At 40.5% G+C, this 25,847-nt stretch overlaps 2 protein-coding genes and 1 pseudogene across 6 annotated transcripts in view; 2 read left to right on the forward strand and 1 right to left on the reverse strand.

The window, feature by feature from the left end:
• Positions 1–18,916, reverse strand: part of BBOF1 (basal body orientation factor 1) — a 39,403-nt gene extending 20,487 nt beyond the window's left edge. For all 5 annotated transcript variants that reach the window (XR_009399200.1, XM_059373770.1, XM_059373768.1 and 2 more), the window contains exons 1-4: positions 18,698–18,916; positions 14,922–15,150; positions 8,098–8,163; positions 5,344–5,487 (exon numbers count right to left, since the gene is read on the reverse strand). Coding sequence is in view for 4 of the 5 variants with exons in the window: in XM_059373770.1 (XP_059229753.1) it covers positions 5,344–5,487; positions 8,098–8,163; positions 14,922–15,150; positions 18,698–18,759 (501 nt within the window). In the remaining variant the exon portion in view is untranslated. The remainder of the gene's footprint in view (positions 1–5,343; positions 5,488–8,097; positions 8,164–14,921; positions 15,151–18,697) is intronic.
• On the forward strand, positions 6,615–7,673 carry LOC132029203 (protein SGT1 homolog; annotated as a pseudogene).
• A 38-nt stretch (positions 18,917–18,954) lies between the features above and the next one.
• ENTPD5 (ectonucleoside triphosphate diphosphohydrolase 5 (inactive)) overlaps positions 18,955–25,847 on the forward strand; it is a 47,201-nt gene continuing 40,308 nt past the window's right edge. Inside the window, 1 exon segment of the mRNA XM_059373774.1 lies at positions 18,955–19,027. The gene's annotated coding sequence lies outside the window, so the exon portion shown is untranslated.

The following is a 25,847-nucleotide window of genomic DNA, read 5'->3' on the forward strand; positions in this document are numbered from 1 at the left end:
CAAATTTCAAATATATAATACAGGATTATTAGCTGTAATCACCATGCTGTCCATTAGATTCCCGAGAATTTATCAATCTTAGAACTGCCTCGTATCCCTTTCCCTACCAGCTGGGGTAACCTTTAATCTATTGTTTCCCTGAGTTAGGCTCTATTTAGATTCCACATATAAGTGATATCACTCAGTATTTATCTTTCTGATTTATTCCACTTAATACTCTCAAGTTTCAGCCAAGCTATCATGAATGGAAAGAAAGCATTATTTTTTTTTAATTTTTTAATTCTTTAAAAAGATTTTATTTATTTGACAGAGACCACAAGTAGTAGGCAAAGAAGCAGGCAGAGAGTAGAGAAAGGGAAGCAGGCTCCCTGCTGAGCAGAGAGCTAATGCGGGGCTCAATCCCAGGAACCTAAGATTATGACCTGAGCCTAAGGCAGAGGCTTAACCCACTGAACCACCCAGGTACCCTCACCTTTCTTTTTTTCTTTTTTTTTAAAGAAAGTTAATACTTTTAAACATGACTCTCGGGACCACCTTAAGGAGAACATGAATTTGATCTGAGCTTTTGAAGGATAGGTAAAATTTTAAGGGATAAAGATCTACTGGAGACATATTCCAGTTAAACAAAACACTGTGAACTATGTAGAAATGGCAAAAAAAAAAAAAAAAAAAAAAAAGACTTTAGGGATGAGTTAATATCCAGTTTGGGTGGATTAAAGGGTATGCACATGGGGAGGTGGAGTACAAGGAGAAAATTAATGTTCCAAAGTAGGTGTGGGGTCTTGACTTTAACACCAAGGCATCTGGAAAATACTGGGTTTTACAACAGAGAAATACTAAAGAAGATTCTTCAGGGAGGTGATCAGAACATTCCTGCATCAAAACATACTTTGGACTATGGTCCTGTGGTGGTTTTAAAATATATCAGCAACTTCTATGATTTCCAAGGCTAGCTCAAGAAAGGGATAGCTTCTGTCTGGCTTTCCTTGGGATTACTCGCTTTAGGTAAAGTCATCAACCAAATTGTGAGGACACTCAGTGCACCTTTGTAAGGCCCCCATGGGAAGATGTTGACTCCAACCTGACGGTGTGTGAATTGGCGCCTGGGAACAGATCCTCAAGTTCTAAACAAGCCTCCAGATGATTGAGGCCTGGGTCGGTATCTTGATTGCAACTTCATGAAGGGCCCTGAACCAGAACTGCCCGGTTAAACTGATCCCAAATTTCTGACTCGTGGAAACTGTGCTTTTAACAAATGTTTCTCATGGTTTTAAGCTCTAGACTTTCTGCAGTAACAGGTTACTAATGTAGGTGAAAAAAGAGGGAGTAGGACTAGAGGTACTGCACTGGGATTCAGATCACCGGGCCTCTGCTGCCAGCTCTATAACTCACCATGACAGTCACTTAACATCTTTGTGTCTGTTTTCTTGTCTGTAGAAGGCTTAAATAAGCCCTAAAGTTTCTTCCAGTTCTATGATTCCATGAACTTCATGAAAGGATTTAGTTTTAGATGGTTGCCTTATAACACTCATTTAGCAAGTTTTATTATTGTTGTTATTGTTGCTGTTGTTGTTATTATTATTATTTTTATTTTTAAAGATTTTATTTATTTATTTGACAGACATCACAAGTAGGCAGAGAGGCAGGCAGAGAGAGGAGGAAACAGGCTCCCTGCTGAGCAGAGAGCCCTATGTGGGGCTTGATCGCAGGAACCTGGGATCATGACCTGAGCTGAAGGCAGAGGCTTAACCCACTGAGCCATCCAGGCGCTCCTACTATGATTATTATTATTTAAGAGGCCCAATGCCCATCCTGGAACCCAATGCAGTGCTTGAACTCACACTCCTGAGATCAAGACCTGGGCTGAGATCAGGAATCAGATACTTAACAACTGAGCCACCCAGGTACTCTGCAAGTTTTATTATTAAGTACTAATCTAGGAACTAGTGAGGAGGGACAAGGATATATGCAAATAGATGACTTGTCTCAGTTTACAAAATTAAAGAACAACACTTTAAGAACTTTAAAGGTCTGGAAACTTGGGGTACCTGGGTGCCTCAGTTGGTTAAACAGCTGCCTTCGGCTCAGATCATGATCTCCAGGTCCTGGGATCGAGGCCCGTGTCAGGCTTCCTGCTCAGCAAGCAAGGAGTCTGCTTCTCTCTCTCTCTTTCTCTCTCTCTCTAGCCCTCTGCCCCTCCCCCTCTATTCATTTTCTCTCTCTCTCTCTCTCTCAAATAAATAAAACCTTTTTAAAAAAGATTTTATTTATTTATTTGACAGACAGAGATTACAAGTGGGCAGAGAGGCAGGCAGGGGGAGAGGGTGGGAAACAGGCTCCCTGCTGAGCAGAGAGCCCCATGTGGGGCTCAATCCCAGGATCCTGAGATCATGACCTGAGCCAAAGGCAGAGGCTTAACCCACTGAGACACCCAGGCATCCCAAATAAATAAAATCTTTAAAAAAAGAAATTAAGAACAATTTTAAAGCAACAGTTATAAGAACAGTTATAAAGCAACAAGCTATCAAGTCCATAAACAAAGCCCTAATGGGCAGGTTTTGGGATAACTTTGCAATTATGACAGAAGGAGTTTAAAACACATTCCTCCAATTCCTCCAGTCTAAGAAAGTGTCTTCTCCTTTCCTACCTTGCCTGAATGTGCCAACTCACCCCTTTACTTAAGAGTTTTTAAGAGTATCCTACTAAGATTTTTATTTTTTTTAAGATTTTATGTATTTATTTGTCAGAAAAAGAGAGAGAGAGCACACAAGCAGGGGGACCAGTAGGGAGAGGGAGAAGCAGGCTTCCCACTGAGCAAGGAGCCAGATGCAATGTGGGACTGAGTCAAAGACAGACACTTAACTGACCAAGCCACCTAGGCATCCCTCTACTAAGATTTTTAAAGCTATGTAATTAAAAACAAGTAAACATCAATAACTACTATGCTACTACTCTAACCAAGGGTTAGTGGAAATGAATGTACTAAATATTTCACACATATTACATTATTTAATCCATACAACATTCTTTTTTTTTTTTAAGATTTTATTTATTTGACAGACAGAGATCACAAGTAGGCAGAGAGGCAGGCAGAGAGAGAGGGGGAAGCAGGTTCCCCACCAAGCAGAGAGCCCACTGTGGGGCTTGATTCCAGGACCCTGGGATCATGACCTGAGCCGACGGCAAAGGCTTTAACCCACTGAGCCACCCAGGCGCCCCTCCATACAACATTCTAAGAGGAGACACATGATATTATAGCTACATTCTACAAGTGGAGAATCTGAGACCCAAGAGAAGTTAACAGACTATCCAAAGCCATACAGCTATCAGCTGCAGAACCAGGACATGAACTCCATAATTTCAAATACTACATTGCCTCATCTGACTTATTCATTTCTCATATACCCTTTTGATTTGGCAATTAGTTAAATGGTAAATAGAAATGATGCAGGAACTCTGGTTTCCCATCAAAGCTTCTTCTTGTTAAATGCGACTCTGGGTAGCTCAAGGAGGGCTTGAGAGGTAGTGCATGCTTGGAGAACACCATGCTCAAGAGTGAGAGGCACTGAAAGGGATGGTGGAAGGGCCTTAAGTAATACTCATGGTTATAATCATAATTTTAGCAATAGTAATAATGTGGCAGGATCAGCAACACATAATACTGACCACACATTGCTATGAATTTGTAACAGATTATTTCATTTAGTCTTCACAAAGACCCTTTAAAGTTGGTACCATTATTCTCACCTCCATGGTTTAGATGAGGAAATTTAACAAGATATCCAAGTAGTAAACACAGTATACTCTAGCCATCTGACTTCAGAGCATCAATTTTTAGCCCCTCTACTACATGAAATATGGTTATCTTAGGTCATAATACTACTACTATTACTAGTAATAGCAGCAATGTTCAGTTGCACATTGGAGCAGGCTCATACCAGAAATTTTGCTAGCATGTTGTTAAATTGTTGGTAGCTTGGAATTGGCTATAATAAAAGTATTTATACTAAGGAAATCAGCAAATGCTACAAATCAGGACTTTTGTCTGCAAAGAGCTACATGCCACTATAAATGTAATTTTCACTTACATGACATATGCTATTTTAAGCACTTTAAATATATAAAAACTCATTTAGTCCTTAAAACAACCCTATGAGCCTATGAGTAACCCTTATTATCTTCATTTTACAGATCAGGCAACCAAGGTATAGAGAGGTTAAGGAGCTTGCCCAAAATCTCAAAGCTGATTTCAGCTACTATCCCCAGCATAAATGCACCATTTATTACACTGGCATTAGTGCAGTAAAACTATATTCTGAGCTGAGTGGATGGAAAGAAAGAGAAAAAGTACAGCAAGGTCAGAGAAACTTTCAGGAAGTACTCATTTTTCCTTGCCCTGCCCACCCTTACCTATCGAGTCTTCTAAAATGTTCTAAAATCATCCTTCATCAGTCTCAACCTATTTTTCTTTAGGACTTTGCTACTTTGCCCCTAATGTTTCCCAAGATATGTAATTTACTCCTCCCTTTCTCCCTCCCTTCCTTCCCGCTCTCCCTCCCTCCTTCCTTCCTTTTCTTTATTTTCATTCATTCATTCATTCTTTCCCTAAGATTTTGTTTATTTATTTGAGAGAGAAAAAGAGCATGAAAACAGGGAGGGGGAGAAGCAGACTCCCCACTGAGCAGGGAGCCTGACTTGGGTCTTGATCCCACCCAGATCCTGGGATCATGACTTGAGCCAAAGGCAAAGAAAGGCTTAACCGACTGAGTCACCCAGGTGCCCCTGTAATTCGTTTCTTACTGAAATCACTCCAAAGGTTTAATTGCTGATTAATGTGGAAGGGTGTGTTGGCTAAGATTTGGTAAAGTCACAAAAAAAAAATGCTTAGAAAAGTCTTAGAGAGGCACCTGGCTGGCTCAGTGGGTTAAGCCGCTGCCTCCAGCTCAGGTCATGATCTCAGGGTCCTGGGATAGAGCCCCACATCAGGCTGTCTGCTCAGCGGGGAGCCTGCTTCCCCCTCTCTTTCTGCCTATCTGCCTACTTGTGATCTCTCTCTCTCTGTCAAATAAACAAACAAATAAATAAATAAATAAAGTCTCAGAAATAAGACCTGCTCCTGGTGTTACACTCATTATGTCTTCCACTTTCTCTCAGATAACCTCTAAAATGTCAAAGGGAGTCCTTTACCATCTCACAGGAGTAAATGTCTATGAAGGCTTTTGCACACATTAGTACTGTGATACTCACTTTATTGTGGCACTCTGGAACCGAGCCTGCAATATTTCCAAGGTATGCTTGTCGTTAATTCTAATCGCCTTTATTTAAAGAAATAAAGAAACTTACGTCATCTAATTCTTTCTCCACTTGGATTTTTCTCTTCTGGAATTGTTTTATTGTTTTCAGCTCTGTCTGAATCATGCCAATTTCTCTGGCTTTTTGATGAAACTGTCCCTCCAGCTCATTTATTTGCACAGTATACTTTTGTTCCTGCATGCAAAAATGAGTTAGGAAATGAGTTAGATAAAAGAGTTAGGAAAAAGAACAGAAACCCCACAGAGTTGTGTTCCCTTTGAAGCCTTGGGCCATATGTCTATCTTTGAAGAAATGTTCCTTTTTTATTTTTGCATAAAGTTTCACTTTTTGTTAGAAGATACCCAAGTGCCTTGAATAAGAAAAAAATTCTTAAATGAGCTGATCTTACACAGAAAATGCAGAAAACTATTAAAAAGAGGTATGAGAAGACTAAGCACATCTTTAATTTGTAAGACAAATAATACCCCTAACCCTAAATTAAAATTAGTGAACCAAGAGATAAAGGAAGGGCCAATATCTCTAATAAATCAACAAAGGAGGAGAAGTTGGGAAAAAAGAAAGGAAGGGAAGAGGGAGGAAGAGAAGGCTGAGAATGAGGAGGAAGGGTAGAAAAGGAGAGAAGAGGAAAAAAGGAGGGAGGAAGTGGAGGAAGAACGGGTCAATAACACAATTTTTAAAATGAATGAAATACCAAAAAGAAAGGCAAATGACCCTCAAACCTGAACAAATGCTCAACCTAGCTCATAATAAGAGAAATACAAATTAAAATACACTAAAATACCCTTTCTAACCCATCATGCTGACAAAAATCAATTCTGACAATGTACTCTGGTATATTGTGAAGACATGGATAGGAATTAGATTTCTCAGAATACAGCATTTTGATAGATTTCGACTTTGGAGCCTATAAATAGTTTACGTAATTATATAATTATATAATTTTAGATGCACAATTTAATGTGATTCTAAAAGTCAAAAGCAAAATGTATTCTTGAGTTGATGGCATAACCTCACAGGAATTATTTCGAATGGTAATATAATTTGATCATAGATCCCTATTGGTATATATCCTAAGGGGGAAAAGCACCCCCTAAAATCTTAAAACTGTTTCCACTAATCTATGTTAGTGGTAATATTGGTATTAGTGTTTTGTGACTGTGGGTGTATTGAGGTTTGAAACAACTACTCAATTATACCAATATCATTAAGAACAGGAGTTTGGGGAAAGCATCCCCCTTGGGCAGTGGGGGAGCTCATAACCTCGTGGGTAGCAGCTCTAACAGCAACAGCGAATATTAGGGATGGCAGCAGCTGCAACACGACCTGCAAGCCCAGAAGTTTTTCCAGAGCTTCTCAGATCCTCTGATTGATGAGGACCCCCAGGCAGCATTAGAGAAGCTGACTAAGGCTTTCGAACATAAGCCAGATGATGCACAGTATTATTGTCAACAAACTTATTATCATGCATGGGAATTACCATGATGTTCTTGCTGAGGCAAAGGAATCTCTTGCACTTAATCCAAATAATTCCACTGCTATGCTGAGAAAAGGGATATGCGAATACCATGAAAAAACTATGCTGTTGTTCTGAACTTTTCTAGAACAGGAATTAGATAGGGCAGATCCTGATTTCGCTGTCTAGATTAAAAGGTGTCAAGAAGCTCAGAATGGACCAATCCAAGGTGTCTGCGTCCCAGAGGATTCATCAGTCACAAATCGAGTATGACTGGTATCAAACAATATCTCAAGTAATCATTACACTTGGGATCAAGAATGGTCAAATCAAGAATGTTCAGAAAAATAATGTGAATGTGGGATTTTTCTGAAAATCTTTCAGAAGATTTTTCTGAAAATCCCTCCCTTCTGAAGAGGGGATTTTTCCTCTTCAGAAGGGAGTCTGGAGAGGATCACAGTTTGGAACTGAGACTTCTTCATCCTATAATACCAGAACAGAGCACATTTAAAGTACTAAAAAAAAAAAAAAAAAAGAAAAGAAATTAAAATGAAATCAAGACAGAGGCTGTGAGATGGGAAAAGCTGAGGGGCAAGGAGATGTGTCTAAACCAAAAACAGTTCATAGCAGACACAAGGAATTTATATCCGTCATCTCATTATGCAAGAAATTGGGATAAATTGGTCACTGAGATCAAAGAAGAAAAAATGAGGTGGAGGGAGGCACAGATTTTAACAAATTATTTCAGCAAATCTATCCAGACAGTTCTGGTGATGTGAAACGTGCCATGATCAAATCACTTCCGGAGTCTGGTGGTACAGTTTTGAATACCAACCAGTCTGATGTAGGCAAAAGGAAAGTTGAAATCAATTCTCCTGGTAATATGGAATGGAAAAGTACTAAATAAATTAATTTGCTATCACTGTATCGCAAAAAAAAAAAAAAAACCCAAAAAACAAAAAACAGGACCTTTGGTGAGGGAGAAAGGAGACTCAGATCAAGTAATAAATCCTGTACTCCTGCATCTGAATTGAAAACATTGGTATGGGCTCATTATATAATCTTTTAAGAATACATATTTCCTACCTCTGTCCACTGAAAAGCCATAGAAAGAATGGACAAACTCAGTAGCACCACTACTACCAGATCATTTTTTAAAAAACATAATTTTATGTTATTTTTGAGCTTCTATACAATAAAGTGTGTGAGCTTTAAAGTCACTGAACTACTGAGAGGACCTATTCACTTACTCTTCTGTGCCTTAAATATCTGAGCTTGCCAGAAACCTGACCATCCAGTAAGTGAAAGCATTAATGTACCTACACACTCACCAATTTTTCCTTCTCCTCTTGGGCTTTTTCTTTTGTTTCATTCAATTGTTGTTTCAATTTTTCAATCTGTAGAAGTTGGAAATATAGAGTCAGGAAGGTAAAGAAATTGCCCTGTATCTTACCTTTATTAAGTAGCCTAGTATTTGCATGATATTGAAACTTATGTTTTAGTTGGAGAGAAGAGAAAAGGGGACATATTCCATGCCTTCAACCTGCTATTGCCAGTTCTAAAACCTGGCTATCATCAGATTTGCTTGGATAACCAATATTTTTGTGTTAAAAAAACAAAAACAAAAACAGGGGCACCTGGTTGGCTCAGTGGGTTAAAGCCTCTGCCTTCAGCTCGGTCATGATCTCAGGGTCCTGGGATCAAGCCCTGCAGCAGGCTCTGCTCAGAAGGGAGCCTGCTTCCCCTTCTCTCTCTCTGCCTGCCTCTCTGCCTACTTGTGATCTCTCTGTCAAATAAATAAATAAAATCTTTTTTTAAAAAACCACATTTTGTTTACCATCTGAACCGTTTTTAAGTACACAGTTCAGCTGTGTTACATATATTCACAATGCTGAACAACAAATCTCTAGAACTTTTTCATCTTGCAAAACTGAAACTCTATATTTATGAGACGCTCATTTCTTTTTTTTTTTAATTTTATTTATTTATTTGACAGAGAGAGAGATCACAAGTAGGCAGAGAGGCAGGCAGAGAGAGGGGGGAATGCAGGCTCCCTGCTGAGCAGAGAGCCCGATGCGGGGCTCGATGCGGGGCTCGATACCAGGACCCTGAGATCATGACCTGAGCCGAAGGCAGAGACTTTAACCCACTGAGCCACCCAGGCACCCCTGAAACGCTGATTTCTTCTCCTACCTACTTCCCGGCCCTTGGCAACCACCTTTCTGCTTTTCATTTTTATGATTTTGAGTGCATCAGAGACTTCATTTGAATAGAAACATAGAGTATTTGTCCTTTTGTGACTGGCTTATTTCATTTAGCATTATGCCCTTGAAGTTCATCCCTGTGTAGCATGTAACAGGATTTCCTGCCTTTGAAAGTCTGCATTATATTCTATTTATGTATTTACCGCATTTTCTTTATCCGTTCCTCTGTCGGTGGACATTTGCGTTGCTTCCACCTCTTGACTGTGAATAATATTTCAGTGAACATGGGTGCACACATATTTCTTCAAGATCTTGCTTTAAATTCTTTTGGAAATTTACCCACAAGTGGATTGCTGGATCATGTGATAATTCTATTTTTAATTTTTTTGAGGAACCTACATACTGTTTTCCATAATGGCTGCACCATTTTACATTCCCACCAACAGTGCACAAGGGCTCCAATTTCTCTGCATCCTTCCCAGTGCTTGTTATTTTCTATTTTTCTGACAGTAGTAGCCATCTTAAGAGGCATCAAGTCATATCTGACTGTAGTTTTGATTTACATTTCTCTTATCTGGGTAGCTGTTTTGAAAAAAAGTTTCAAGAAGAGTACAAAGATTTCTCATATACTTTTCACCCAGTTTCGCCCAATGTGTTGTCCCTCTCTATGTATGCATAGATAGATCTAAAATATGAATATATGAATACATAAATGATACACATTTTTTCCTGAACTGAGTAACTTTAAGACATCATGCCTCTTTACCCCTAAATACCTTAGAATATATTTCCTAAGAAAAAGGACATTCTTTTAGAAGCACAGTAATCAAAATCAGAAAATTTAACATTGATATAAGACTGTTGTTTCATCTATAGTCCATATTCTAATTTTACCCATTGTCCTAGTAGTGTCCTGTATTGCAACTTATATTTTTCTGGTCTAGAATATAATCCTTGATTATGCATCACATTTAGTTATCATGTATCCTAGTCTCCTTTAATCTGGAACTGTTTCTCAGACTTTGTCTTTTAGGGTCTTGACAGTTTTGAAGAATAGCAGTCAGAGTTGGGGTTGTCTGATGTCTCTGCATGAGCGAATTCAGATTATGCATTTTTGGCATATACTGTCTAAGGGATGATGTATGCTTTTCAGTGCATTACATCTAAGGTAATTGATGTTAATTTTCATCGGTTGGTTAGACTATGTCTTCTAGGTTTCTCCACTTAAAAGTTACAACTTTACCTTTTATAGTTGTTAAAAGTTAACAACTTTTAACAAAAGTTAAAAGTTCCTAACCCTTTTATAATTATTAAGTAATTTATGGAAAGATACGTTGAGATGATGCAAGTACCCTTCTGCTCATCAAAATTTTACCATTAGTTTCAGCATCCACTGAAGATTCTTGATTATATCAATTATTACCATGATGCCAAATGGTGACTTAACTCCCCCATCCTTTTTAAAAAAATTTATTTAAATTCTAGTAATTAACATATAATGTAGTAGTTGTTTCAGGGGTACAGGTCTGTGATTCATCAGTCATATATAATATCCAGTGCTCATTACAACACATACCCTCCCCAACATCCATCACCAAGTTACCCCATCCATTTACCCCTCTTCCCCTCTAGCAACCTCATTTGTTTCCTATGATTAAGGGTCTCTTATGGTTTGTCTCCCTCTCTGGTTTCATCTTGTTTCATTTTCTCCTCTCTTCCCCTATGGTCCTCTCCTTGTTTCTTAAATTCCACATATCAGTGAGATTGTATGATAATTGTCTTTCTCTAATTGATTTATTTTGCTTAGCCTAATACACTCTAGCTCCATCCGTGTTGTTGCAAATGGCAAGATTTCATTTTTTATAGATGCGTAATATTCGTGTGTGTGTGTGTGTGTGTGTGTGTGTGTGTGTGTGTCCTGCATCTCCTTTATCCATTCATCAGTCAGTGGATATCTGGGCTCTTTCCATAGTTTAGCTATCAGGGACATTGCTGCTATAAGCATTGGAGTGCAGGTGCCTCTTTGGATCACTACATTTGTATTTTTGGGGTAAATACCCAATGGTGCAACTGCTAGGTTGTAAGGTACCTCTATTTTCAACTTTTTCAGGAAACTCCACACTGTTTTCCAGAGTAGCTGCACCAGTTTGCATTCCCACCAACAGTGTAGGAGGAGGGTTCCCCTTTTTCTTCATCCTCGTCAACATCTGTTGTTTCCTGACTTGTTAATTTTAGGCATTCAGACTGGTGTGACATGGTATCTCATTGAGGTTTCGATTTGTCTTTCCCTAATGCCAAGTGTTGTTAAGTACGTTTTCATGTGTTTGTTGGCCATTTGGATGTCTTCTTTGGAGAAATATCTATTCATGTTTTCTGCTCATTTATTGGATTATTTGTTCTTTGGGTGTTGAGTTTGATAAGTTCTTTTTACATTTTGGATACTAGCCCTTTGTCATTTGCAAATATCTTCTCCCATTCCATAGGTTGTCTTTTGGTTTTGTTGACTGTTTCTTTTGCTGTGCAAAAGCTTTTTATCTTGATGAAGTCCCAAAAGTTCATTTTGCCTTTGTCTCCCTTGACTTTGGAGACATGTCTAGTAAGAAGTTGCTGTGGTCAAAGTTGAAGAAATTGCTGCCTGTGTTCTCTAGGATTTTGATGAATTCCTATCTCATATTTAGGTCTTTCAACCATTTTGAGTCTATTTTTATGTATGGTGTAAGGAAATGAATGGTCCAGTTTCATTCTTCTGCATGTGGCTGCCCAATTTTCCCAACACCATTTGTTCAAGAGACTGTCTTTTTTCCATTTGATATTCTTTCCTGTTTTGTCAAAGATTCATGGATCATAGAGTTTAGGGTCCATTTCTGGGTTCTCTATTCTGTTCCAATGATCTGTGTGTCTGGTTTCGTGCCAGTACCTAACTCCCCCATTCTTTGGAAATTTAATAATTTACTACATTCTACTGTAAGGAGTAGAATGTATTTTTAAATTTTATTCATTATTTATTTAGTAAGGTATGTTTTATTAGCACTGTGCACTCATGGACTTATTTCTTTCAGTGGATTATAAGCTTTTACTATCATCATTTATTTTGATTGTTTCAGATTTGGCCAGGGGGAGCCCCTTCAAGCTAGTACCTGTGCTCTTTAATTTTAAGATTTTATTTTCAAGTAATCTCTATACCCAACATGGGGGCTCGAACTCATAACCTTGAGATCAAGAGTCACATGATCCACCAACTGAGCCAGCCAGTTACCCTGCCTTTTAATTTTCTTACTCACCTCTTACACAGGTGATTACATACATGATTCCAGGCTTATCTTTTACTTTCCCTGCTTCGGTCATGGAATCGATCATTTGTCCAAGGCTCCTAGTATGTTTTAGTAGGAAAACTGAGTAGCTTTTGAAACTAACAATTCCTTGACATGGTTATAGAATCAGGGGACACATAGTGAAATATTGTTGTAATTAGACTAGTTTAAGGAAAAGTAAAAATTCTAAGATATAAACTGTGACAGTTCTAAGTCATATAAGTCATGTGTGAAATATGAGATTTTGTGCATGAACAAAGCCTTAAATGCAAAAACACTAATTTTGTTCAAGGTATGTTTCCAAAACACGTTTCATTTCTAATATTTCTATAATTAACATAAGACTATAAACAGTTTAAATAAAACTTAATGACACATTTCTAGGATATAGTAGAATGAGTAACACAACTATAGGAGAGCTAGTTAAACAGGATATATTGAATCTACTTTACATCTTCCTTCCAAGATAGTCTCTTTGGTTTTAATGGGCATCTGCAATTATAAGAAAATTATGTTATTTGCTATAACCAGATGCTGACATCTGATATATGAAGGCAGATGAAAATCAGGAAATACAAGTGACACTGATAAACGAAGAGCAATCAGCTAATGCAGGCCACAAAGCTTCTATGTATTTGGAAAATTATTTGACCTAAAAGCTTACTTTAGAAAAATACTTTATAGAAGACAATTTTAATAATGCCTACTATTGAAAGAGTAATTTTTAAAATGGAAATTGCCTAGAAAAGAAGGTAAAAAAAATAACAGTAGTGCATAAAAATTTCTTTAACAAAATTCACATCAAGACAAATGTTCAGTTACCTGATTTCTGTAATATGCTTTCATGCTCATCTTAAACTAAGTTTTGATTGGTATTAACTTTTTCTAAGTATCAGTACACTCACAAGCCTTTCACTTATGCATGCAAAAAATATTTTAATGAGCGCCTACTATGTGCCATGCCTGTACTAGGTGCTGGAGATGTAGCACCGAACAACAGTTTAAAAAGCCTCCAATTCCTGGGCGCCTGGGTGGCTCAGTGGGTTAAGCCGCTGCCTTCGGCTCAGGTCATGATCTCAGGGTCCTGGGATCGAGTCCCGCATCGGGCTCTCTGCTCAGCGGGGAGCCTGCTTCCTCCTCTCTCTCTCTCTCTCTGCCTGCCTCTCTGCCTACTTGTGATCTCTGTCTGTCAAATAAAATAAATAAAATCTTAAAAAAAAAAAAGCCTCCAATTCCTTTATTTCTGTGAGGTTTCATTCTAATCAGGAAAAGAGACAATAAGCAAATATACAAGTAATATTCATGCAGCTCATAGACCCAAATGGGAAAGAGAAGAATTTGGAGTTGCACCTAAATTCCACTTTAACACCCGTGAGCTGTGTGACTTTGGGTGACCCAGATAGAGCGTAAATTGGTATCTGTCCTTTGGAAAGTCAATTATCTATAAAATGGCAATGATAATAGTAGCTAAATGGGATTATTAAAAGTCTTTAATGAATTGCTTTTTAAGTCATTAAAAGTATTTATCAATATCAAAAAACATATTAGTCAGGGGCATCTGGGTGGCTTAGTCAGTTTAGCCTTGGGACTCTTGATTTCAGCTCAGGTCATGATTTTGGGGATGTGAAATGGAGCCTTGTGTCTGGGCTCTGCGCTTGGGGGGGGGGGGAGTCTGCTTGAGAACTCTCTTTCCTTATTCCTCTGACCATTCCCCACTGCTTGTATAAGTGCTCCATCTCTCCACCCCCCTTATATAAATAAATCTTTAAAAAAACATACAGGTCATAATCTATGCTCTTCTTAAAATAAAATGGATCATAATGTTCCCTTATGACCATCAATCTTTATTTCAGACAAGAAAACAATGGGGGGAGCACCTTGGTGGATCAGTGGGTTAAGCGTCCTCCTTTGGCTCAGGTCATGATCTCAGGGTCCTGGAATTGAGCCCCGCATGAGCATCTCTGCTCAGTGGAGAGCCTGCTTCCCCCCTCTCTCTGCCTGCCTCTCTGCCTACTTGATCTCTCTCTCTCTCTCTCTCTCTGTGTCAAATAAATAAATAAAATCTTTTAAAAAAAAGAAAACAATGGGATAAGGGCTGAAAATAAAAGAGCGAATTCTAGGGATGCCTGGGTGGCTCAGTGGGTTAAGGCCTCTGCCTTTGGCTCAAGTCATGATCCTAGTGTCCTGGGATTGAGCCCCGAATCAGGCTCTCTGCTCAGCAGGGAGCCTGCTTCCTCCTCTCTCTGTCTGCCTCTCTGCCTACTTGTGATCTGTCTGTCAAATAAATAAATAAAATCTGGGGCACCTGGGTGGCTCAGTGGGTTAAGCCGCTGCCTTCGGCTCAGGTCATGATCTCAGGGTCCTGGGATTGAGTCCCGTGTCGGGCTCTCTGCTCAGCGGGGAGCCCGCTTCCCTCTCTCTCTCTCTACCTGCCTCTCCATCTACTTGTGATTTCCCTCTGTCAAATAAATACATAAAATCTTTAAAAAATAAATTAATTAATTGATTAATTAATTTTAAAAATCTTTTTTTTTTTTTTTTAAGAGCCAATTCTAACAGTAAAGCCATTCAGAAATAACATACTGCTTCACATATGACAGAGATGGTTACTGAGGCTCAGGAGAGTTTCTACCTACCTACCATATTATCTTTTTCCTGGTCCTGCTTCTTCAGGTAACTTAATACAGACATCGTGTCTTTTTCCATTTTATACTGCTGTTTCTTTAAGTCCTCATTACTTTTTGCCAGTCTCCGCGAAGTATCACGATACTCAATCCTAGAGAGTTCTGTGACTTCCAGCCTGGCCTCCCAAAGGGAAGCATTGGCCTTGGCTCTGTCCACTGCAGATTCATCAGCTTTTATTATCTTCCTGCATGGGAAGAGGACATTGACAATATATAACCATTTCTTTACTATATTAGAATTATACCTTTCTTTTTACTACTATTTGTTTGGTTGGCATTGCCTGGCACATATGACCAAATATTGTTGGGTGAATGAGTTAATAAGAAATACACATTTATAAAAAAAAAAAAAAGAAATACACATTTATGATAAGGGAATTAAGTGGGTGACTTTTTGGAAGGGGGAGCTTTAGAGCATTATTCTAAAGGACTGGAAAAACAAAGAGGGGAGGCATAAGTCACATTCATTTCGTAAATCTTTCACATCTTTTCATTTACTTCTTTTTCTCATATTTGATCTGTCACTTCTGTTCCTACTCGCTCAGTTTTAGACCTTAGTTTTCACTCCTGCAAATCCCTTACCTTAGTTTCCCTTTTGCATGATACTACATTCATAGTGTAACTGTAAGTCCATTGCTCTGTAATTTCCATGTACTCCAACTCCAGTTTTGGTTTTGTTTTAGGTTGTGTGTGTGTATGGGGGTGGATTTCCTTGGACAAAAGACCTTGGACAAAAGATCAAGTCACTAGGATGAGTATGTTAAATGCTTTATTGGCTGGTGCTACAATGTACCAAGCTTCAAGAATGGCTGAGAAACAAATGATTATCATTTATACAGAGGTTAAAAAAAATAAAAATAATAATAGTAGGGTGGAGGTTGGGGTACCAGCTGGTGGGTATTAGAGAGGGCACAGATTGCATGGAGCACTGGGTGTGGTGCCAAAATAATGAATACTGTTATGCTGAAAATAAATAAAAAATAAATTAAAAAAAATAAAGTGTCTCTTTGAGGAATAAAAAAATAATAATAGTAAAGTATGTCTTCAAGGATTAAAATGATAAAAGGAAAGTTTGTCAAAACAAAGATTTATTATATGAGGATTAACCCAAAAAATGTCCCTTATATATGATAGGCACTGGATGCATAAATATTTAGATAATAAGTAAGAACTTTACCTGTATTTGAACTCTAAATATTTTCACACGTAGATCAGTGGGGATCTTTCTATACTGTCACCCTCCATCCCCACCAACTCCTGGTTCTCCATCCCTTTCCTTTCTGTTCTCTTCAAATTAAGGCCAGCCCCACCTCCAACCCTTTAACCTGTTATAGCTTTGACCTTCCTTTCCAGCATGATTTAGGCAGTAGTGATAGGCTGCCTTGCTATAATCATCCAATTACTCCCTGAAGGTATCAGGTCTAAGCTGCTCAGAACAGTTCATGCACCTAGGATTTCTCATAAAGCAACCACTAATACTGACTGTAAAAACAAAGCAGAATTTCTCAAACTATGAGTCATGGAAAATCCAAGGAATATAAGGTCTGTTACCCTCAATGTTCCTCACTGTTGATAAATGTACTGTTGATACATGGTCAAAAATAGAAAACATATGTTAGTGAGTTCTGAGAATGTGATAAGCCCTTGACACTTTAAAAAAGTGTAAGACTGGGGCACCTGGGTGGCTCCGTTGCTTAACTGTCTAACCCAGCACGGGTCATGATCTCACTTCGGCTCAGATCCGGATCTCAGGGTCCTGGGATCCAGCTCTATGCTCACTGGGGAGTCTGCTGAAGGATTCTCTCTTTCTCACTCCCTCCTCACTCTGCTCATGCTCTCTCTCTCCTTCTCATATAATTTTTTTTTAAAGTGCTTAACTATGCAAGTATGTAAAAAAGAAAGAAAGAAATTACACTGCAGAAGAATACTTGTATTAATAGAGGGGGAGAGGGGCGCCTGGGTGGCTCAGTGGGTTAAGCCGCTGCCTTCGGCTCAGGTCATGATCTCAGGGTCCTGGGATCGAGCCCCACATGGGGCTCTCTGCTCTGCAGGGAGCCTGCTTCCCTCTGTCTCTCTCTGCCTGCCTCTCCATCTACTTGTGATTTCTCTCTGTCAAATAAATAAATAAAATCTTTAAAAAAAAAAATAGAGGGGGAGAGCTAAAAATAAATAAGTACACTGGGCTATCATTTTATAAAGAAGAAAAAGAATATCCCCAAATGATAGTAGTGGTTATCTTTGGATGATAGGATTACAGGTGATTTTTGTTTTCTACTTTGACTTTCCATGCTTCCTAAACTTTCTGTACCGAGCATGTATTACTTTCTTTAAACAAGTTACCTTATAAACTTTACAAGTTTGGGGATTCCCTTTTGGTCCCATTTATAGTGATTGATGCTGGACACCATATGTGATTCCCATAAACCCCAAAAGTCACCCATAGATTCAACGGCAATCTAGCAGCAACTCCAAGTGTGGAAAGGGTTAGTGCTAGAGCAATGCCAATGTTCTGACCAGCTTGGGGAAACCTGAACAATTACCCAATTTGTTCACATCTTTTAGGTTTTCCTTTGAACCAAAAGGAATCCTTCAAAAAACCCAAGGAACTACTTCTTCAATCACCAAGAGATTCTCTAGATGTTTAAGATATTCTCAACTACACTACAGTGATCTCTCAGGCTGGGGTGGGAGGGTAAAGAATGAACCCAGAGCATAGTTCCCATGGAAAAAAGAGAAGATTCAAGTTGAAGCATATACAAACAGACCCCTTAATTTATTTAACAAATAATAAGCAGCTACTATGTTCTAGGATCTCTGCTAGGTCCTGGAGATACGGTGAATATGTTTAGTGCTTATTCTAGAGAAGCTTACAATCTTGAGCAGGGGTTTCCAAGCCTGACTCTACTGACATCCTGAGCCAAATGATTCTGTTTGGAGAGCAGGTGGGGGTGTCCTGTGCATTGCAGGATGTTTAACAGTATCCTTGGTCTCTACCCACTGGACGCCAGTAGTACATTTCCCCAGATGAGAACCAAAAATGTCTCTAGATAGTGCCAGATGTACCCGGGAGCCAAAATCGCCCCCAGCTGAGAACCATTGGTCTAGAGCAGTACTGTCCCATGGAACTTTCTGTGGTGACAGAAATGTACTATATCTGGGCTGTCCAATACAGTAACCAGTAGCCACATGTTGAAATGTGTATGAAATGTGGCTGCTACAACAGAAGATCTGATTTTTAAATTCTAATTTTAATTTAATAGCCACACATGCTGATCAACACCCCACAGGACATTTCATTGCTGGTCTAGAGGACCTTCATTATACCAAGAAATGTTATCCTGACCTTCTGTTCTTCAGCGTCAGAACCAACTATTCCCCCCCCCCCCCCATTCCCAGTTCTGTGGTTTTTTTCACGATCCCCTATTTCATTTGCTCCTGTATTTTACTCTTTGGGAACTTATCTGCCTCCACAGTTAATGCATACACATAGGCAGGGACTGTGTCTAAACTACTCAGGGTCCCAAATCTCACACTCCATTGGTTAGATCGAAGCAGTACAGTTTCGCATGCATTTGGGGAATTTTGGAATAACGAGGCTGTCCTGTTCAGAAGCCAGGGGAGCAAGAGAAAGGCAGTTGACCAGCCGGCCAGCCCCAGCGCCCCACTTGTTCCAGCCCCGAATCCCCAAGGGCAGGCTCAGGGAGAGGGGACCCCACCGTGGCTTCTCCTTACTTCTTGTCTTTGCCTTTGCCTTTACTCTTCCCTTTCCTTTTATCCTTTCCCTTGGACGGCATCTTGGCTTCACCAGGGGCCCGAAGGTAGCGCTTGTTTCTCCACCGCCTCCCCGGCGAGGCTCCGTTTCTAAGGAAACCAGCACGCCCCGCGGGTAACGTTCCGTCCCGGTCGTTGCCCGTGCGCGCGGAGAGCGCACGCGCCCGTGACGTAGCCCCGACGCCGTCGCCGCAAGGGGCCCGGTCCACGGGCCGGGCTCGGGGGCGGGGCTGAGATCGCGCCCGGGGCGGAGGGCGGCGGGTGGCCGCGCCGTGGCGGCGCGCGCGCGCGGTGAGTGTGCGGGCGTCGGGGATGCGATTGGGAAGGCTCCTAGGCGGGGGTTCGAAACCGCCCGGTCCGAGGCCGCCGCGCGGCGTCCTACAGGCCGGGCGTTTCCGGCGGCGCGACGGTCGGGACGCCCTAGCCTCGGGAGGCTTGCTTCCCTGAGCGTCCGGCCGCCCAGCGGCGGGCGGCCGAGCGCCCCCTGCACCGACTTTGCAGCGTTTCCCCCCTTGCCTCACGCCGCAGCCAGCGTAGCCGAGGCTGTCCTGCTCCGCCTCGTCCTCTCCCGAAGCTGCCCTCTTGACTCTTTTGGTTTCCGCCTCCCTCGCCCAGTTTCTAACTCTGGCTACTTCTGGAAGGGATGACGCATTCTGCGGACTTGCCAGGCCAAACTCTTTCTCGTGAGGCCGTGGAGGACTTCTCCGAGAGCCGTGGTTGGGCGTGCGGCCGGCAGCCTCCTCTGGGCAGCGCGTGCGGGGCGTCCGAGAAAAGTGCTGTCGGCTGGGGTCGGAGGGGCTCCGACGAGGACAAAAGTGTTGTCACCTGGGGTGGGAAAGGCGGCGGGGCCACGACAAGAGCTCTGGGGACAGGCCCATTCTGTCCTGTGTGTCCGACGCTGCCCGTCCAGTACGGCCCCGGAGTCCCATTTGCTGATCCCTTGGTCTGCAAGTTGGAACTTTTTGGCCTTTTGGTTTTCCGGGTTTTGGTTCTTTGGTGGTTTTTTTTTTTTTTTTTTTTCCCTGAGCACACCTGTGAAAAGGCGTACTCAGAAGTATTGTTCTTTTGTTCCAGAGGAGGAGTTCTGTGATTATGCCTTCATTCTGTGAGAGTTAGTCATTGAGGGAATTCTGCGTGCTGGAACAATGCTTGGGAAACATGTGACAGAATTCTGGGTGCCTTAGGAAACTTGTGACTGAAGCTCTGCTGTGCGTTATCCTACATTTCAAATTGAATTTAAGGTTTCCTTGAAAACTTCCTTGTACATCTTCCCTCTCCATTTCTCCAGGTCTTTGTCCTGATGCTCCCTTCCTTTTTTTTTTCCCCCTCTAGTTGTGTAGCTTGTGTTTTTTAATTCTGTGGATAGAGAGAACATGCTGACTTGTTAATGAGCGCTGAAAATGCCTTTTTTTAAAAGATTATTTATTTATTTATTTGACAGAGATCACAAGTAGGCAGAGAAGCAGGCAGAGAGAGGGGGGAAGCAGGCTCCCTGCGGAGCAGAGACCATGAGACCATGACCTGAGCCACCCAGGTGCCCCCACTGAAAATGTTTTTTGATACAGTGTGTGTTAGCATGATTTTAGCTTACCTCCCCCAAATCGTTTTTTAAGAAGTATTTATTTGACAGCCAGCCAGAGCAGGAACACTAGCAGGGGGAGTAGGAGAGGGAAAACAGGCTTCCTGCCAAGCAGGGATCCGGATGTGGCGTTCTGTGCTGGGACCCTGGGATCATGACCCCAGGGAGGAAGGCCTAGGCTTTGAGACTGAGCCAGCCAGTTTGCACCCTCCAGCCCCCACTTTTTTGAGTATAGTTGATTCTCAGTGTTAAAATAGTTTCAGGTGTACAACATAGTGATTCACCTCTATAGGCTCTGCTGTGTTCACCACAAGTGTAGCTACCATATTTCACTGTGAAATACTATTACAGTATCATTGTATTTTCTGTGTGTTATCATATTCCCTAAGTCCTCTTTGTTCCCATGATTTATTCATTCCGATGTAGGAAAATGGTGGGGTTTGGAGCTGATGGCCAAGAAAGAATTCTTGAGACATCTTTCGTGGAAAAAGATGGTTTTATTAAAGCACACGGACAGGACCTGTGGCCAGAAAAAGTTGCACTGGAGTCATGAGAAGTGGCCAGTTATTTTCAAGTTGGGAGGGGGTTAGGGATAGCTTAAGTCTCTAAGGAATTTTGGAAGCAAGGTTTCCAGGAGCTTGAGGGGCCTAGATGTTGTTTGAAATAGGTCATTTATTACTGTCTAGTAAACCCTTAGTCATGAGACCCTTCAGATGTGTATCAGTGAGCCATATCCTTGGGGGATGATTACCAAAATATATCTTGGTGGGGGAGTAGAGATAAGGGAAGTTTCCAGAGGAATTTTTATATATTAAAGTAGACCACAGGATCCGGGGGGGTTGGGCTAAGATTGCCTTTTGCCCTTAGCGACATCGAGGTAGCTGATTTCCTAGAAGAATGTCACTCTGCCTGTTTCAAGAACTTGTCAATGGGTTGTAAGTAGTAAGGCAGTTTAAGAATTTTTCTTTCTTTCTTTCTTTCTTTTTTTTTTTTTTTCCTGCTCTTGTTTTCTACATCATTCCCCCCTGGAAAGTTTTGACCCTTAAATCTTTAAGGTTCTTGAGGTGGACGGTCTCATCTTCTGTAACTTCTTCCAGCTAAATAGAGAAGTAGAGCTGTCCCTACCTATGGGCCAACATTGGGCTTCTATACAGAGAAGTTACAAAAGGCAGAGACAGCTGAATCCAAGGGAGAGCACATGTATGAGTCTCTTTCTGGTGACAGGATCATCTATCAGCTTGAAGTTTCGGCAGTGATGGAGTCTATGTACCAGGTGGAGAGACATGGGAGAAAACAGCAAAATGTGATTAGAATAACAAAAAAAGTCCTAATAAGAGTCCTTTGACAGTTGACAAAATTCTTCTCTACTCCAAGAGGACTCATTAAAGGAAAGAGAGGGATCATTTAAAGCACCAATTTGAGGGATGCCTGGATGGCTCAGTTGTTCAGTGTCTGCCTTCAGCTCAGGTCATGATCCCAGTGTCCTGGGATCCAGCCCCGAATCAGGCTCCCTGCTTGGCAGGAAGCCTGCCTCAATCTCTCCCACTCCTGCCTGTGTTCCCTCTCTCACTGTGTCTCTCTCTGTCAAATAAATAAAATATAAATAAAATAAATATAATATAAATAAATATTCATATCAGTTAGAATACCAGAAATTAAATTTAAATTTTAAATTTGTGGTTATCTGGAATATATACACAGCATTCTGTTTTTACAACAGCGCAAGTTCTACCTTGTGTAGCACTAAAACATCTAGTGTTATTCTACTTTGTAAAACTGCTTTATGCATTTATGTTACTCAAGTATTTAATAGAGAAATGGCATTTTTGAGTGTCATTTAGGGCTTTGTGTATTTATTAAGAGCTTCCATGTGCCAAACAACACCCTCAGTTCCAAAGAAGGAACAAATATGGATGCTAGGTGGTCATACCAATGAAATAGCAGAATGTATTGACTGTTGCTTAAGATTTGGAAGTTTAACTGGGTTGGTAATGGTTTTGATAACGCGTGTGTGCATCCAGGCAAAACTCAGGGTACTGTGGCCTATCCAGCCTGGGGAACTGGCCTAGAGAGTACTAAAAGTTCAATCTAGACTCCTTATGAAAAGTTTCAGCAGCAGATTTTAAAGATCTATATGGCCAACCGCTATTCTTGCTGAGCTTGAAAATAGACCAAATTTGTTAAAATTGAACTTGTTTTACAAATTAACCTCAATATATCCATCTCTGGAAATAATGGTGATTTTAGAGAGAAAAAATATTTCAATAACCCACCTTGTTATCAATCTTGTTAAATTCTAGTTCTGATTGTCTTTGAATGTTTGTTGTTTGCCTAAGCTAGACAACTTGAAGTAACTTCAGAGAAATTGCCACAATAGCTCATGTATAGACAATCCTTCCTGGTTATTCTGTGGGAATAATAACAGGACCCATGGGCATATGATTATTGGAACAGCTGCCAAATGGAATTGATTCCCCAACAACTCTGTAACTTAACTGTCTCCCTGACCAATTCTGTGTGGAAGGGGTGACAAAATCATTCCTTAAAAGCCAGAGAATAGGGTGCCTGAGTGGCTCAGTTGGTTAAGCGACAGCCTTTGCCTCAGGTCATGATCCTGCAGTCCTGGGATCCAATCCCACCTCAGGCTCCGTGCTCCGCAGGGAGCTGGCCTCTCCCACTGACCTCTCTTCTCTCATGCTCTCTCTCTCTCTCTCTCTCATTCTAATAAATAAATCTTAAAAAAAAAAAAAAGTATATACCCCCACTCTACAGGGTTAACTATGGACTTGTGGAGATAGTGGATGACCCCACCTTCCTTATGACTGGATTAGGTGATCTGCTGCTCTTTCCCGAGGGAACACTTCTCCCATTTGCCAGTGATTCCTCATAATTCGAATACTGTTAAGGACAGACCTCAAACAAAGAGGGCTTCTAGATGGTTTTATTCCTTAGTTATATTTATCCCATGAGTTACCCCTATTATATAAAATTGCAAATAAAGACTTTAGCTGAGCATAGATCAGCTACCTTTCATAAGGAGTCTAGATTGAACTTTTAGTACTCTCTAGGCCAGAAGCCAAGCCAAGTTCTTGCCATCAGACATGCCTGCAATATCTGTAGATTTGGGTGAATTTCTCTTCCTGAGGCCCCCAAAGTATCCTGAGGTTCTTGCACCTGCCAGGAATTGACTTTCTTTATTCATCTGGTAAGACTGCTGGGAACTCTGTAAGCAAGGTATCAGGCCAGCATTTCTAAGGGGCTTTATGGCTCCATGTTTCATAAAGTCAGCCTCAATTCCTAAAAACTCTTTAGTCATATCTGAGTCTATGAATGTGTCTCTCAAATATGACATTCCAGTAAAGCCTTTTTAAAAGGCTTTGTAAAATAACCAATGTTTCCATTGGTGTTCTGTTACAAGGAGAATAGATTCTTACTAAACTTATGAAAAGGACTATGATTGCCATGAAAGAAAGAATACTTACTGAGACCTTTGAATTTCACAGGGTTCTGGTAGAAAAGTTAAATGCTTCAGTGTGTTCACAAATGAATACTTTATCAAATCTTTTTCAGTTCATTTAGTCCCATGTTACTAATTCTTGTTTAGTTTGAATCTAGCCTTTTAGTTAGTTCTGGAAATTCTTAATCCATTTCAGTTTTATGATTGTAAAGATATCAAATATCTGTTACTTGTCAAAAAAAAAAGTCCTTTATATGAATCTCCTTGAAGACAAAACTCATTTTTTTTTTTTAAAGATTCTTTTTATTTGAGAGAGAAAGTGAGCAAGAAAGCGCAAATGGGGAGTGGTAGGGAGAGGGAGAAGCAGACTCCCTGCGAGCAGGGAGCCCAAGTGGGGTTCGATCCCAGGAACTTGGGACCATGACCTGAGCTGAAGGCAGACGCTTAACCAACTGAGCCACCCAGGTGCCTCAAAACTTATTTTTCAAGAGAATAAGAACAATTAGAAATGACAAAAACTCAGAAATGGACATTGTTAATGATCTGATGAGAGTTCATTATAATGCAATTGACAAGGAAATTCAGTTATTTCTGTGACAAAGAACACTTCAATAATCAGAATATTGAGTGATAACCCTTTTTTTTTTTTTTTAAGATTTTCTTTGCTTATTTGACAGAGAGATCACAAGCAGACAGAGAAGCAGGCTCCCCGCTGAGCAGAGAGCCCGATGCAGGGCTCTATCCCAGGAACCTGAGTGGGGACCTGAGCAGAGGGCAGTTTAACCCACTGAGCCACCTAGGTTCCCCGAGTGATAACCTTTTACCAGAACCAACATACCATATAAAGAAGCCTAATTAGTCAGAGACTTCATTTATAATTTAATTCTTGGGGAATCTTGTTTAAAACCTTAGAAAATTTTAAAGCACATGCCTTAAAAGGATTACAGATCATTAAAGACTTGATAAAGACAAAACCTAGAAACCTGTTTGTCTGGACAGACAAAGGAGAAAACAACTTTGTTTATATTTTCTTATCAAGAGCAGACCATGGTGCCTGGGTGGCTCAGTGGGTTAGAGCCTCTGCCTTCGGCTCAGGTCATGATCCCAGAGTTCTGGGATCGAACCACATATCGGGCTTGGCAGGGAGCCTGCTTCCTCCTCTCTCTCTTCCTGCCTTTCTGCCTACTTGTGATCTCTGTCTAAGAAATAAATAAAATCTTTAAAAAAAAAAAAAAAAAGCAGACCAACAGTCCAAGAAAACTTGTCTTTTTAACAGAGAAAGCAGAATTTCAATCTTATACCAGTGTATTTTTTTTTTTTAAAAGATTTTATTTATTTATTTGTCAGAGAGAGAGGGAGAGAGAGCGAGCACAGGCAGACAGAATGGCAGGCAGAGGAAGAGGGAGAAGCAGGCTCCCTGCTGAGCAAGGAGCCCGATGTGGGACTCGATCCCAGGACGCTGGGATCATGACCGGAGTCAAAGGCAGCCGCTCAACCAAATGAGCCACCCAGGCGTCCCTATACCAGTGTATTTTTAAAATCCATTCATTTCAACCTTAGTCCATCCTGACCACACATAAAATTCCTTTTCAAAGATTTCCCTTGAAACCCTTCTATAGCTTTCCCTTGCATTCAGATTTTGTCCCAAGCCATGTCTCTACGAACAACCAGTGTCATTTTAGGACAAAATTACTTTCTTATACCTTCAACAAAAATGTATTTCTATTCCTTGTATCTTTCTTACACATACAGAGTTACTTCCTTTATTTCTCAGTCTTAATTACATTTTGCAGAATTCTGACTCTTAGAAATTTAGTTTCCAATGAAGACTAAGTAGTAACCAATCATGAACTGTTACACCAGAATTCTTTAGATAATGAATTTATGAATCAGCTAAGCACAAAGCATGTTTTCCAACAGACCCAAATATCCCTTTTTAAAAAGATTTTATTTGCCAGAGATAGCACCAGCAGAGGGAGAAGCAGGCTCCCCACTAAGCAGGGATTCCCATGCAGGAATTGATCCCAGGATCCTGGGATAATGATGTGAGCCTAAGGCAGACGCTTAACCAACTG

Source organism: Mustela nigripes, chromosome 13 (genome assembly GCF_022355385.1).
Source record: "Mustela nigripes isolate SB6536 chromosome 13, MUSNIG.SB6536, whole genome shotgun sequence".
NCBI lineage: Eukaryota > Metazoa > Chordata > Mammalia > Carnivora > Mustelidae > Mustela > Mustela nigripes.